The 15,300-nt window shown below is 44.9% G+C and overlaps 1 protein-coding gene across 2 annotated transcripts in view; it reads right to left on the reverse strand.

Moving 5' to 3' along the window:
• Nucleotides 1-15,300, reverse strand: part of ACTN2 (actinin alpha 2) — a 68,121-nt gene that overhangs the window by 8,511 nt on the left and 44,310 nt on the right. For both annotated transcript variants that reach the window (XM_026008743.2, XM_026008742.2), the window contains exons 10-17: nt 13,498-13,728; nt 10,891-11,038; nt 9,173-9,323; nt 5,867-5,975; nt 4,244-4,384; nt 2,544-2,726; nt 1,304-1,438; nt 198-377 (exon numbers count right to left, since the gene is read on the reverse strand). In XM_026008743.2, coding sequence (XP_025864528.1) covers nt 198-377; nt 1,304-1,438; nt 2,544-2,726; nt 4,244-4,384; nt 5,867-5,975; nt 9,173-9,323; nt 10,891-11,038; nt 13,498-13,728 — 1,278 coding nt within the window. The remainder of the gene's footprint in view (nt 1-197; nt 378-1,303; nt 1,439-2,543; nt 2,727-4,243; nt 4,385-5,866; nt 5,976-9,172; nt 9,324-10,890; nt 11,039-13,497; nt 13,729-15,300) is intronic.

Raw genomic sequence — 15,300 nt, forward strand, 5'->3', positions numbered from 1 at the left:
TTTCTAGCTCTTGGTAGAGTTCACAAAGCTTTTTCATGTATAGTGACAGTGAAGATGAAGATCCCTAACTTCTGCAGCATAGAGCCTCCCACAGGAGTAGGGACAAGTGTGGGGATACCCACCCCCCACCCCCGCAAGACAAGGTGAATGGTCACAGCAAGAAGCAACAGCCACCCCAATGTGTCTGGCCGCCGTACCTCCATGGTGTAATTGGTGTGCTTGTTGTCAAAGACCAGGGCCTCTTGGATGAGCTGATGGTCTCCCTCTAGCTTGTCGATGTTGTTCTTATAGTTGATGATGTTGTGTTCATACTGCTTCAGTTGATTCATCTGGTCCTCCAGGGCTCCCGTGATCTGGATGGAACTCCGGGCAATCTCCTGATGGAGGCAAAGAGAGGGAAGAAAGCAGGTGAGTCAGCCTCCACAGCAACTGTGTGGAAGCCAGGATTCCTGATTCTGCCTCAGAGGCTATGCCAGTGTTAGGCAGCAGTCAGAGACACTTGATTTTCTCAGGTGAGGTGGGAAAATGCAGAACCATGGCATGAAAGCAGCTCTAGTTCCAGTTCATCTAGAGAAGGTGGCAGGGGGAGTGGGGGGGGGGGGCAAAAATCAACCAAGATCCAAAACAGCAAAGCAAGAGAAGGGCAAGAGAAGAGTTATTTTAGCCTCCTTCTGCCAAAGAGGGAAGCCTCCCTGGCTCAGAGCTGCCCTGTTCTGGAGGAGGTGGGTGATGTTCTGCAGGAAAAAAGCTGCCAGACAGATTTAAGACCGCTGGAGGGTCAAAAGAATTTCTCATATTCTTACAGGTTCTCCTTTTAAGAAAAAAGGTAACAATTTATCACCAAAAAGAAGGCTGGGAGAAACACAAGAAGAGTAATATATATCTCTTGACTGTTCTTAGTGATAAAGTGAACCCCGAAATTAGTGCCATTCCAAGATCACTTTTCCTTACATGTTCTAAAAATGCAAAGTATTTGTGTCTCCTCACATGTTCTCCTGAAGGATGGATGGTTTAAAATCTAGGTCCTATAGAAGCCAAATACCAAGAAAGAACTCCGTCATCCTTTTTAATGACAAAATGAATGGATGGCAGCAAGAATAGCCTCAGCCCCCTTTGTAGTGGGCCCTGCATCCACTGATGCCACAGATTACATGAGCTTAGGGGCCCAAGGGGGTAAAGCTCAGCGTGACATGAGGGCTCCTCACAGCACCAAGCAGGGCGACCAGGAGGTAAGTGGAAGAGGTTTCACTGTTAGTTCAACTTCGAGGGTTGCAAGAAGCTCTTTTGAAGGGCACCGCCCTACCTCCATCTTGTTCTGGATCCACGGCCCGATGGCATTGGCCTGTGCAGCAAACTGGCGCCGCAGACGCTCATTGGCATGCTGGCGGGCCAGCTCCTCCTGCAGGGACTGATCCCGGATGGGCACAAGCTGCTTCACCTGTCAGGGACCAAGGACAACAGGGATTAGAAGCCATCTTGCATCCAACAGGAGTACGAAAATATGTGCTCATAGTCCAAAGTGTAGTGGTGGGAAGAGAGGGAGGGTGAGGAGGAAGAAGAGGGGAGGAGCGTAAGGGGATATAGGAAGAGGAGGCAGAACGGGTGCCCCTACTACAGGAACTAAGGAAGAGCTGGATCTAGCCCTAGCAGCCCCCCATTAGGGATATCCATTAACTCTATGGCTGGCCGAGGGTGATGGGGGGAGAGTGGGGACGTGGTTCAGGGGCCAGTCCAGAGCGCAGAGGATTTGTGAACTTGAATGAGAGAAAAGCTGATATCTTTATTTTCATGATCTCTAATTGAAAGTTAGCATTTCCTTCAATTATGAATGTGGGCAGCAAATCCACAGTCGTATTTAGCAGTACTGTGACTTGATCACAGTAGAAATCACAGTCTCACATGACATTAGTTCTTGCCTGCCTCTCAAAATAGCATGAATACTCATCCCAGCTTCAAAATGATCAGATCAGGGTGCCTGGGTGGCTCAGTGGTTGAGCGTCTGCCTTCGGCTCAGGGCATGATCCCAGGGTCCTGGGATCGAGTCCCACATTAGGCTCCCTGCAGGGAACCTGCTTCTTCCTCTGCCTATGTCTCTGCCTCTCTGTGTCTGTCTCTATTTATCTCATAGATAAATAGATAAAATATTTTTTTAAAAAGATCAGATCTGCTGTTAGACCTTGGTTTTCAATGTGTCTATGCAGAAGCCATCCATTACTGTACTGCAACTTTAAAAAAATTTTTTTAATGATTGTATTTTAACATCATTTGTTTCCATTGCCACCTTAAATGTTTTTATGAATTTATAAATATGATTATCAGAAGGAATCCACAGGCTCCCCTAGACTGCCGGAGGGATCCAAGACACAAAAAACGTTAAGGACCCCCTGCCAGGTTCATGAGTTCAAGTCCTATGCAACGTGGGACTGCAGGAAAGTGATTATCATGCAAATCATTCACTCTAGTTTCTCAAGTATTTACCTCTTCCCTCAACCTCGGCTTTGGGAATGCCTACCTTGTCCCACATCCACTCCTCAGTCACCCACCTTGTCCCACTTGGCCCGGAGCTCATCCATGGTGACAGTGCTATAGGGATTGCTGGAGCTGATTCTGATGTTGTAGCTCTGGATCACCTTCTCCACCTCGTTCTGGATGGCCATGATGGACTGCCGTTCACCATCAGCCTCCGGCAGCGTTGCCTTGAACTGCTCATGGGCGGTGATCAGACTCTAACCCAGAGACAGAAGTGAGGAAAACTTTACTATTGTGTGAATTTTACAGGCTTCTCTATGCTCCCTTCTGCACATGTGTAAACGCATTTTATGATTACAGGAATCTCTGCAGGAAAACAAACTCTGGATGTTTTAGTAAAGCTATTCTATACACAAAAGAAGTCAAACTTGACGGGATGAGCACTGGGTGTTTTTCTGTATGTTGGTAAATTGAACACCAATAAAAGTTAATTAAAAAAAAAAAAAAAAAAAGAAGTCAAGTTCCTTGAAAATGAAAACAAGATACCATGACTAATTGATGGCTATTAATCCAAGGTCTTAAAAAAAAATAATTTTCTTTTTTAAAAAGTTCATGTTTGCTTTCATAATTTTTGATCCCCAGCTGCTGGGGATCAGTTTTACTTTCCATTGACAAACAGAACTTAGCTGCCCTTTATAATGACCAGTCTTATCTTTGCAGTTCAACAAAAGAACCTAACACTTGCTGCCTTTCTACTTAAAGACCCCCAAGAAATATATCCCTACTTCCCAAAAAGAAAAGGCCACAAAAATCAGCTCTTTCCCTGAGGGCTTTAAAAACCTCCATTAATCAAGTCTATCCTTTGGCCCTAATGTATGTAGGTGTCACAGGGAGCCCTTGCAGTGCCAAGCTACAAAGAAACTACTTCATAGATCAGGTATGGCTTCCATGGTAAACTTAGAAGTCTCACTTATTCCAAAAATAAATGATTTTAGGTCGCTAACCTCTGCCTACGCATGCATGAAAAAAAAATGCATCGTTCAACAAAGTAATTTCTTTCCCCCTACACCCTTCTAGAATGTTCCTTGACAGGGATGTGAGTTCAAATTCCAATCTTTAGCATTCCTTTATACTTGGATTCTTTTTGATGACTTATCTATTTTACAGAGAGAATTAAAAAGTGTTTTCCCTTAATATTCCATTGTACATCAAATTCACCATACACTGGTCTCTCAATAGACTAGGTCTTGGCTCTTTAAGAGTAACTCTCCTCCTTAACGTGACTATTTAGAAGTCTTACTTACAACTTTGATGTTCCAGAAGAAATCAGAAGCAGAAAATTTTGGTTTGCAGGAGACAGATGGTGCTGCTTTTTGGTTTCTTATGCTTTATCATCCAGCAAAACTATACAGATCTTAATAAACAGTAATATGCATGTATTTGCAAAGTACTTAACTCAGCAGCCAATAAACTCATACCTTTCCATGAATACCTCCCAAGAGCATATATGTCTATGTTACTCAATGATTCCACAGTATTCTTTTAAAGAACAGGCCTTTTTAGATGTATTCACCATTGTCTGATGGATATTAATTTTTAAGTTGCAGCAAAGAGTAGTATACACACCTTTAAGCTAAAGGTCAAAGGGTAATTTGGGCTCTCTTGCTACATTTTTCTTAGTTAAAAAAAGGAACAAAATGAAAGAATTCTAAGTTTTTAAAATCACAATTCATGTCTAGTGCAGTATAAGTACGGAGCTGAGGGGTTCACTTACCTGGATTTCCTCAATGCTGTGGACAATGAACATGTCTTGTAGGTCCTCCATGGCACCTTCCATCCAATTGTTGAAAGGAGCAGCTCTCTTGGCAAACTCCAAGTGGAGCTGATCGATGGTTTCTAGCAATTTCTCAGTTCTCTGGAGTTAAGTTAAATAGAAATGTTATCATAGATTAATAAAAAAAAATTCTCTCTGAAGATGTCAACACACATTCCAGAACAATAAAGTTATTATCTGATGTTTTGTTAATCACAACGTGCTCATCACGTGTATACAAAAGATTAGCCAGTGTTCAGTGATTAGACTGAGCCCTGCAGTTCCCTGAAGCGGCTTCTTAATCTAAAAAGGATTATCAAGACATCCAGAGTAGCCTTGTTTTGAAAGGCTAGTACTCTGTTCCATGCTACTTTTTTTGAAAACTGAGAATCTGTAGGGGGGATAAAATAACTCGCTCTCAGCTAAAAGCAGTACTTTGAAGGTCAGCTCTGATCCCCTAACCACCTAGGCAACAACACTCAACACACCTTCCTCATTTTTGAGACAAAAGTGTGCAGAGAAGATGCACGCCATTCCAAAAGTCACCTGTGTTTCACCTAAGTGAAAACACAGGAACTACAGTTTAACGTTCTCAAATCATCAGGATTTCACATAGAGATCCTCTCTGCCTTTCTGGGCATGTGGAAGCACCTAGCTTCCAGCCACAAACAACATTCTACTTCTACATTCAACATTCAACATTCAACATTCAACATTCTACTTGTTTCATGTGGCAGAGAGGCTGTGGGTAGACAGCAAAAGCATCCTCTTCATCTGTAAGTCTTCCATTCCTATTCATTTTATTCCTCCTGTTCTAAAATATTTGGGGAGGGGCAAGTCTCTGTTTCATGCTTGGTCCTCATTTTCTCAACCTTCCTTTCTTTAGGTGGATAGGTAACAGCCATTTGGTATCTAGAAAGCTTGATATAAAAACTATCAGTATTTTAAATGTGAAAAGTCTCCAAACAACGGCCACTGCTTCCTTCCTTCACATTACATGAATCTTCCATGGTAAGAGGCAACAGGGCACAGCTAAATATCAGCCACTTTTGGCTGTTTATCCAAGCCGTATATACTTAAATAAGGCCACGCCCATCTGTATCTGTTTCATATCCCTTTTTCCTTCAACGTTTGCTGCCATTTTGCCTTTGCCTGCTACACAGGAAAGTTCCCCTTGAGTCCTTAAGTCACAGCTAAATATACTCTTGATAGAAAGCCCTTTGGAAATTCACTATAATCACTACCTGATACAGAATAACTTTATACTATAATCATATTAGCTCTGGATGTCTTTTTTTTTTTTAATTCAAAAGCATGCTTCCGTGAAAAAAATAAAAAGCATGCTTCATTGGAAAAAAAAAGTATGCTACATTGCTCTGTAGATAAATGATGGTACAAAGCTACCAACTTTGCATTTCCCACTTTCTCCAATTTTTCATATTCTCCTTTCACAAGACAACCTGTTTTGTTTCACCCACATTGTGCCACAGGGAAAATTAGTAACAGGGACTTAATTAGAGAGCCTCTGTTAAAAGATTTCATGCCAATAGGTGGCTGACAGGATGTCACGTCACCAGGCTTCACCTCCAGGGCCTCTCTTCTCTTCTGAGTAAGCGTTCCCAATCTGTCCCACTGGTCACAGATCTTCTGGCACCGATCGTTGACATTCACAGCATCGTGATAGTCCAGTTCACTGGGAGAAGTGAAAATAAAGATTAACTTGCCCTGATGTTATGAGGTAAATGGACACAGGCTCAAAAAAATTTTTTTAAAGAGATCTGATAGAAAAATGGCAGGGTATTTCAGAGTTTTGTTCATTGTCACCATTGCAAACATAATCGTTACTCTTTGACAGATTATAGAAAGAATCAGTAAACCTGGCTGGTCAGTTTTCTAGACAGAAGTGTTGCCCTCTCAGTGCCCCAAGCTAACTTCATTCTGGCCATGCTCCAGAGTATTATTTTTAAGTGGCAGTGTACCTATAAATGAAGCCAACCATCTGACCTGGATGACAGTCCTGTGGGGCCGCCTGAAGCCACAGTGATGGGAACATCAAAGTGAGTCCAGGGGCGGGGGGTGGGGAGGGAGAGGTGGCAGGTATCAGCTTGTACACCACTGTGTCCTTGGCTCCCCTCAAAGGGCACTGGGCTTCTTGGGGAGGGAAGGGGATGGGGGGGGGGGGGGGAGGCAGGGAGCACCACGTCCAGAAGGGGCGCTGTGACCTTATCTAGCACTGCAGACACCTCGAAAAACTAGCAGGAACTGAATCCTTCCTCTTCTAGATGGAAGTTCTGACTTGTATGATGCCACCAGTATGATGGCAAGAACCAAATGATTTCTTACTCGGTAACTCTTTTTCTCCACCAGCCCCGTCTCCGCATCCTGATGGGATCTTTGTAATGTAAAGTGATATGAACTTAGCATTAAAACAAATCCCCAACTAGGGACGCCTGTGTGGCTCAGTGGTTGAGCATCTACCTTTGGCTCAGGTCGTGATCCCGGGGTCCTGGGATCGAGTCCCACATCAGGTTCCCTACAAGGAGCCTGCTTTTCCCTCTGCCTGTGTCTCTGCCCCTCTCTTTCTCTCTCATAAATAAATAAATAAATAAATAAATAAAAATAAATAAATAAATAAATAAATAAATAAATTTTTTTTTTTTTTTTTTTTTTTAAATTCCCAACTAGAAGGTTAACCTGGTATCTCTGGGGATAAAAAGTTAAGATGAAAGCCAGACTCACAAATGTTTAAAGATACCTTTCAGAGAGACTTCTTCACAGTCTGAGATAAGATAACTCACCTCCCTATCCTACCAAATCCATTTCCCTGAGGCTTAAGCTTATTTATTTCTTCTTTAAAGAAATTAAGGCAATGGTTACTCACCACATGCTTTGCTTTTCCTCTTAAATAATATTAACTTGTCAGTACTGAATGTTATTGCTTCTGCTACTGAATAAATGCTTTGTGGTTGTGAGCTGCGGGTTCTTGAAGTGGGGAGAGCTTGCCCAGCTTACAAGCAGCTTTCTATATGTAGAGCAGCTTTCTATGTACACATAACCCCTCACTCGTCTGAGACAGACTTAGCTTCTTGTGCTCCCTGCTACAATCCCCCGAACCAAAACATACCAGCCATTTGCAGTCTTGAATTCCAAGAGAAATGGCTATGGCTCTTCAAAATGCAAATATTATGGAGAATAAAGACTTCAAGAATAAAAACAAAAGCCTGGGATCTATGGATCCCAGGCTTCTATGGATCTATGCTGGAGACATCAATGCTCACTCCCCCATCATTACCTTTAGAGGTATATCTGTTTCTTGATTTCCTAACTCATATCAAGTTCATACAAATACCTGCTCTTAAGGGCTTGTGTAACTGTGCATACTGGTTTTTCTGCACTTTGAGAGCCACATAAGCGCTTTGTTATTATTTTAGGAAAGATAAAAAGGACAAGGAAGGAATGCACTGAGATGAACACAGATTTACATTGTGCACATAGTGCCTCTTTGGACAGTGTGAAGAAACTAGCACCAGGGATGCCAGGAATAATAACAGAAAATTACTACTTAAATTTTATAAGCAACACGTAAAACCATTTCAAATTACTCATCAGAGTAGTTACAGAGCATTAAATAGGTACTAGAATTTGTTTCATCCCTTATTTTAATTGTAATAGTAAAGAAGCACTCACACAAAGTTCAAGAAGTATGCTCTTGTAAAGACCACAAATACAGTGTACAAATTGGATTATGAAGATCACAAATAATTAAGAGTTTATTTACCAAGGCTAAAAAAATAATGGGATCCTCTAAAAAAAAGGCCATATCTGTTAATTCACAAGTTTGCTCTGGTCACAAGTGAGCAATATGGAAGTTTTAAAATCAAACATAGTAAAGGAAATATTTGTTATAGGTCTTTAAAAATTATCTTGTGACAGTCATCCCTATGTGATTTTAGGCTCTGAAACTTATGCAGATATGTCTGTGATTATAGTGACGAGGAAGGGAACAGGGAATGAAATCTTGTACTTTCATAAGGGGGCAAGGGTCTTTTAAAAAGGCTATGAAAGACTGCAGATGGGGGGAGGTCGCCTGGGTGGCTCAGTGGTTGAGCATCTGCCTTTGGCCTGGGTTGTGATCCTGGGGTCCTGGGATCGACTCCCACATTAGGCTCCCCACAGGGAGCCTGTTTCTCCCTCTGCCTATGTCTCTGTCTCTCTTTCTGTGTCTCTCGTGAATAAATAAAATCTTAAAAAAAAAAAGAAGAAGAAAAGAAAGACTGCAGGGAGGTGTCACCCTGAAGGGCAGCCACAGCCAGAGGCTGCATGACGAGTGGGACCCAAGAACTCCCGCTCAGGCTTACACCAGCCTGAACTCAACCCTTGCTGGTCCCTCCCATAAAATAAAAAACACGCAAATGAAATAGCACTTATTTGATGACAAAGAAAAAGTGGGGCCATGGTGTCTCCTCCTCTGAGGCAGGACAGGCATTTCTGTTTTGTCTTGGTGTGTGGATGCCCTGCAGCCCGGCATGGGGGAGGCAGCCTTTCCAAGCGGTCCTCCACACTCATTCCTCACCCTCCTAGAAGCAGAGCTGCCCACAGTGGGGCCGGGGCTGCTGCGGGATGGGAGGGCACCGGGATTCTAGCACATCCAGAGAACCAAAGCTGAAGTCTGGTTAGTTGTTAAGAAACACAGAGGCAAAAAAAAAAAAAAAAAAAAAGAAACACAGAGGCTTCCAGCTTGGTTCTCCCTAGACTCAGAATGGGAAAGGGAAGGCAGGCCAGCCTTGCCCGGCCCTAGGAGTGCTCTGGGGAAACTCTCCATGGAATCCTTCCATTGCACCCATGGACAGCCCAGGGGCCTGCCAGGCAGACCTGCACAGCAGCACGTACTTGAGCTCCTGCGCAATGGCCGCTATCTGCTCCACCCGGTCCTGGTGTGCAGCCAGGTCACTCTCGAAGGCCTCGTGTTTCCGCAGCAGGGCCCGGACCTCGGTCAGAGAAGCCGACTCATAGTCCTTCTGCAGCAAGATCTGTTCTTTGCCTGCAAAGTTTACAGAAGGGGATATGACTCCTCTGAATTCACTCATCAGCTTCCTGGCACCTGCACCTGTAAAGTTCTTGGTGATTCCTACAATTCCCAACAACCAAGAGAAGGGGGAAGACACAGTGGTGCTGTTGTGATCAGCCTCCAGGCTGTAACTGTGCTCCCATTTCCAGAATCCTTCTGGGTTCTAAAGCTCATATCTATAAAGTGGCTATGCCACAGATCTGTGTTCTTCATAATTCTGAGGAATCAGTATCTGATTTTCCAGTGTGAGGCTCCATTTAGTGATGGTTAGTTCACAAGAATTACCTGGGAGAGTCAGACGAGACACTCGTACTCTACTGGCCTGCTCTCAAGGTCAACCTTGACTCCAAATCTTTTGGTTTGAAAGCTTGATTTTCTGTGGTTAAATATAGCCTGTGATTTCTTTCCTGCCAACACTACAAGTTCTGCACCTCCACCTCTTTCCCCATGAATATTTCTTAAATCAAGCGACTGCTGTAGTTATAAACGGACTCACATTTATTCCCTGGTTGATGACCTCTGAGAATTTAATTCTACAAAGCTAGAAATGGAAGGCAAATGTTCACATATCCAACAATGACAATACAGCATTCACTATGCGCCAGCCCACTGCTTTAAATACTTATATTGCGAACTCATTAAATCTTTACCAAAAGCCTATGCTGGAAGTATTATTGTGATACCACTCTGTAGAGGACACTGAGGCACTGAGAGATTTAGGAACTCATCCAAAGAGCACAGCTGGGAAGTGTCAGAGCTGAGACTCCAACCTGCTGGGCTCCAGGCCCATGCCTCTCACCTCCTTGCTGGGCAGTATCAACCATCAGACAACACTAAAGCAAAAGGCAACCAAAGGATGAACCTCTCTGTCCTTTCTCAAAATAGATTATGTGAAGGGGAGAATGTTTTGTTCTGCTACCTCAACAAACAGCAGACAGAAAAAATAAATAAGTAAAATTATATGTGTGTGTGTGTGTGTGTGTGTGTGTGTGTGTGTGTGAGAGAGAGAGAGAGAGAGATCATAGTATCATGGCTATAGAAAGAGAGATGTTTGCAAGGACTAAAAGAAGTAGATGAATTTAAGTGAAATAAGGAAGCTAAGACTTCAGAAAATGATCCCTTGAATTCCTCCTTCCAAGCAGATTTTCTAAATGGGAAATTATGTTGTCTTGCTGAATTGAATAAACATTCTAGCGGCAGAAGCTGGTATCTGGGCCAGGGCCATCTGATGGACAGGGAATAAACAGATACGTGTGGATCAAACAGAACAAAAGTGGGGGAAGACAGAAGGAGGCCAGGACTTATGTAAGTAAGTGTGGGAAGAAGGCATTTCGAGTGCCATTTTGTGAAAAAGTACATTATCTGCTTGACTAGAAAATCAGTCCTTCCACCCACCTCCTGAAGCTATTTAGCACTGGGATGGTAGAGCGGAGAGAGGTGGGGACACCTGGTCACAGGGCCACCAGTGTTAGGGATGGGGTTTGTAGAGACAGCTCCACTCTGATTTTTCAGAATCCCAACCCCAGGCCAGTCCACTTGCCATAAGCCCACGTTTCATGCGTCGAAGCCTTCTGCCTAAACTTCTCCGCCAGGTGTTCCACACGCTCCAGCCTCCGAATCTCATTCAGCAGCCATTCCTCATAGCCCTTCTCGGCCTGCTCCAGCCTCTGCCAGGCACCAGCAATGTCCTAGGGGCATTTGAGGTCAAGCAAAGACAGGTTAGCAACCCTCCACCTGAGGGCTTCTCTATAAATTCCTTCTGCCCCAAGTTTGACAGGTTTTCTTCCGTGTTTTCTTCTCCTTGCTTCTCCCTCTCCCATCCCCAAATAACCACTCAAGACCGTTTGGGCTTTTCAAGGTCTTAATTATCACCAGGGCCTTTTAAAATTGATATGGTTGTTCTCATCAGCCAGTTATTACCTGAAACTTGTCCAGAGGTGGACAAAGGCTGACAGGGCTTTAATTTTCTGGCTAGAAAAAGATGATGCCTCAGAGTGACTCAGTTCAAATCAACTGATGCTCAGTGACTGGGCTCAACTGGCTGGCCAGCCAGCCAGCCATCAACAACCATTTCCTGGACATTGTGCAATGTGCCGGGTACTAATGAGACTTTGATAGAAGAACAAAAGACACCTAGAAAGTTCCCTGTCCCTGAGCAGCTTGCATGATTGTCAGAGGACAAAGAATCAGTAAGTACAACTGACCCTTAAACAACATGGAGAGGTGGGGATAGGAGCACCAATATCCCACACATGTGAAAATCAGCATATAAACTTTGACTCCCTCAGATCTTAACTACTAACAGCCTACTGTTGGCCAGAGGCCTTACTGGTAATATAAACGGTTGATTAACATATATTTTGTACATCATATGTCTTATATACTATATTCTCACACTAAAGAAAACTATTAAGAAAATCAAAAGGAAAATACATTTACAGTACTATCCTATATTTATTGAAAAAACCCATGTGTAAATGGAACTGTACAGTTTAAACTTGTGTTGTTTGAGGATCGACTGTAAATTATACAGGGTCACTGCAATAGTGATGGGCTTGGAGGTAAAACAAAAGGGGGTCAGGTGATGCTGAGAGCCCAGTGTGGTGGGGTTCCTTCAGGTTCCTCTTCTTGGAGAAGAGGCGTCCGAGGAGGTGGCATCTCAGCCAAAACCTCAGTGACAGAAACACCCAGTTACGTGAAGAGCTGGGAGAGAGCGCCAAGGCCTGAGTGGGGCTGGCCCTGTGTGCAGGGAGCAGCAGCGGAGACAGTAAGGCTGCGTGGGAGTGGAGGACACAGAAGCAGAGGCCCGTCAGCAGAGCAGGGAGGGAGTCAGATAACATGGGATCCTCCAAACCAGGTTAATAAATCTGGATCTTTGTCTAAATACTCTGTCACTAGAAGGCTGAAGAGAAGGGGAGACACACTGTGGTTTCCATTTTGAAAGGAACCCAGCTGCCACTGTGCAGAGAATGAATTTTAGGGGCCAGTGAGAGAGGCCCTAGGAGATGGAAAGAGAGGGGGAGGGGAGTGAGAGAGAGAGAAAGAGAGAGAGAGAAAGGCTCAGCAAACAGTGACGGCAGTTTAGGTGGAGAGCAGGGCACAGATTCAAGGTATAATCTGGACGCAGAGCCAATGGGACCACGGAGGAACTGCATGCATGAAGTGACAGGAAGAGTCCCAGATGACACCTGGGCTTGGGACGTCAATAATGTAGGGGCAGCAATGCCATCAGCGAAGACAGAGCACACTGCAGAGGAGTTGGGGAACAGGTCAGGTGTGAAGTGCTCTGAGATGTCCTCGCAGACACAGGAACCTAAAGTCAGGAGGAAGTCAGAGCTGGAGATGCACAGTCTGGGAGGCGCTGCCATTCAGGTGGTGAGGGGACTGGGGTGGGGGTGGCAGAGCTCTGAGCAGCAGGTGTAAGGACTCCGTGCCGGGGAGGAAAGCAGTAAGGGCGAGAGTGGAAGAAGGCTCAGGGAGGCGGCATGGGGAACCGGGTCAAAGAGGCAGAGAATACAGAAATGAATGTGAAAACCAGAATGTCACCAGGGAGGCCACCAAGCTGAATGGGAGCCATCGCCAGAGGAGACAAGCCGGGTGGCTGCAGGGTGAAGAGTAAAAGGAGTAAAGGAGCAGCAAAGAGCTGAGAAGGGCTCTGCCACAGGCAACTCCTTCTGGATGTCCTGCTGCGGAGGGTAGCCGAGGGCCAGGTCAGCACTACCAGAACACAATGCCTCAAGTACCTGTATGCTGGGGCAAGGGACTCTGGCAGGGGAGCCAGCAGCATGCAGAGGGAGACCCATGTGGCGCCAGGCCCTGGAAAGGGACGGGGTCCTAGGTGCAGGTTAGAGAAGGCGTGTGACGTAGATGCCAGACACCAGTAGGCCCGGGGGCCGCAGTGGCAGGAGGACAAGGTTGGGGGGGCACTTTGCAAGCATAATAAAGGCCGCTCTTAGAGGGTAAAACACCGGGAGCAGTTAGAGATGGAGAACTGCATGCTGGTGGGGGAGAAACATCCTGAGAGAAGTGGTGACAGGGCCAAAATTCTATCCATTAGCTGAAAGGACTGGAGATGTTAGCCCAGCTTTCATGGCAGCCCACCAGGGCAGAGGCCTCGGAGCTGCAGGGGTGTGTGACACTCACTCACCGACACCATCTTGCCCTCGGAGGGCATGAAGGCAGGCCGGTTGCTGATCCGCAGCTTGGTCTGCAGTGTGTTGAAGTTGATCTCCAGCTGGCACTTCTCCTGCACCTTGGGTGGCTTGTGCTTGCGCCGGTAATCCCGGAAGTCCTCCAGCTTCTTCTGCATGGCCTGCATGGTCTTCTCGGGGGTCCGGTTCTCCAGCCAGGGGATCGTACGACGAATCCATTCCAACAGCTGCTCCCAAAACATAAAAATACTGCTGGAGACACCAGCAAACTGCCCCCCACCCCCAGTTAAAAAACAGGAGCACCTGACAATTGGAATGGATTCCACCTGAGGTTCCTAAAATTACAGACTATGAATATCATACCCTGGGTCGAGAGGAGAGGATAAAAAGGCATCTCTGTGCACATGCACTGTGGCATGAATGAAAACTCCAGTGCTCCCCCCTCCCCCTCCCATGGCCACTGGTGATTGCCCCAACGGTACCACACATAGGTCGAAAACTGAAAGGCAACACAAGTCATGTTTCACAAAAATGTGACATTTACAGGAAACTCAGGGACTAGACATTAGCAGACAAAAATGCTGGATGGAGCTTTCAAATAAACAAAAACCTGACATGGGATGGAAAGTCAGCCAAGAATCGGGTTTAACTTCAAATGTAAGTATTTTGTAAATAAGCTCCAATCTAATGAACTTATTGATCAGAAAAATGTATTGTAAATCTGGGACTGACTCAATGCCAAGGTATATTTTAATCTATCACCTGGCTTCTGAGGAAATCCACATGATAAAAGTGAAAATGGTCGTGAATTCCTAAGGATGAAGTATATATACCCCTTCTCTCGAATTACGACCAAGTTGGAAAGCCACTAATAATTGACATTTACGATCACTCAGAAAATGACGGCAGGCAAGAATAAAAATTTGTTAAAATGGTGATATACTTTTAAAAAAGAGGGGGTGATGCCTGGCTGGCTCAATGGTTGAGTGTCCGCCTTTGGCTCAGGTTGTGATCCCAGGGTCCTGAGATGGAGTCCCACTTCAGGCTCCCCGCAGGGAGTCTGCTTCTCCCTCTGCGCATGTCTCTGCCTCTCTGTCTCTCATGAATAAATAAAATCTTTAAAAATATGGTGATATATCCACAGTCTAAGGGTTTGAAGAGGATAAAAGGACCAGGGGAAAAAAAGGAAGGACAGAATTACTGAGGAGTGTCTGTCCTTTGGCCCCAGTCATGCCTCTACCCTGACGTTGGTCACCAGGGTTAAACAATGCTGCCAAATTGAGTTTTCCCACAGTAGCAGTATGAAAACATTTTAAACTCAATATCATCAGATTGGATTACTACTAACCATTACTTTGGAAGATTTACTTCAAGAATCCTGACGCTTTTCCCAGGACAGACCAAATATAGGCTAAATCAAGTCAGAGCAAAACCATTTGGTCTCTGACACGTGTGTCACTGTAACTGAGTGAACCCAGAAATGGTGTGTGTGGCTGTGCACCTCACTCAGCCCATCACTTGCATGGGGGAAGCAATGTAACGGCAGTGACAAGACCACCTAGTTGCTATTTATGCAACTAAATCAGAACAAAAAGAAGAGCAATGTGGAAAGTGCTATCCTAACCCAGAATTGGGCTGAAGAGCTACAGAAGACATCACGGACTCTTAGGTTCAAACACCTTGCATGGGTGAGGGGGGCTCTGTCCTCCTTACATTTCCCTCTAGATATTCACAGGCATACACAAGGCTGCGCCATGTCTCACAACAGGCTGGGCCAGTTCCTGTAATGCTCAATTGCT

This window comes from Vulpes vulpes, chromosome 4, assembly GCF_048418805.1.
Source record: "Vulpes vulpes isolate BD-2025 chromosome 4, VulVul3, whole genome shotgun sequence".
Taxonomy (NCBI): domain Eukaryota; kingdom Metazoa; phylum Chordata; class Mammalia; order Carnivora; family Canidae; genus Vulpes; species Vulpes vulpes.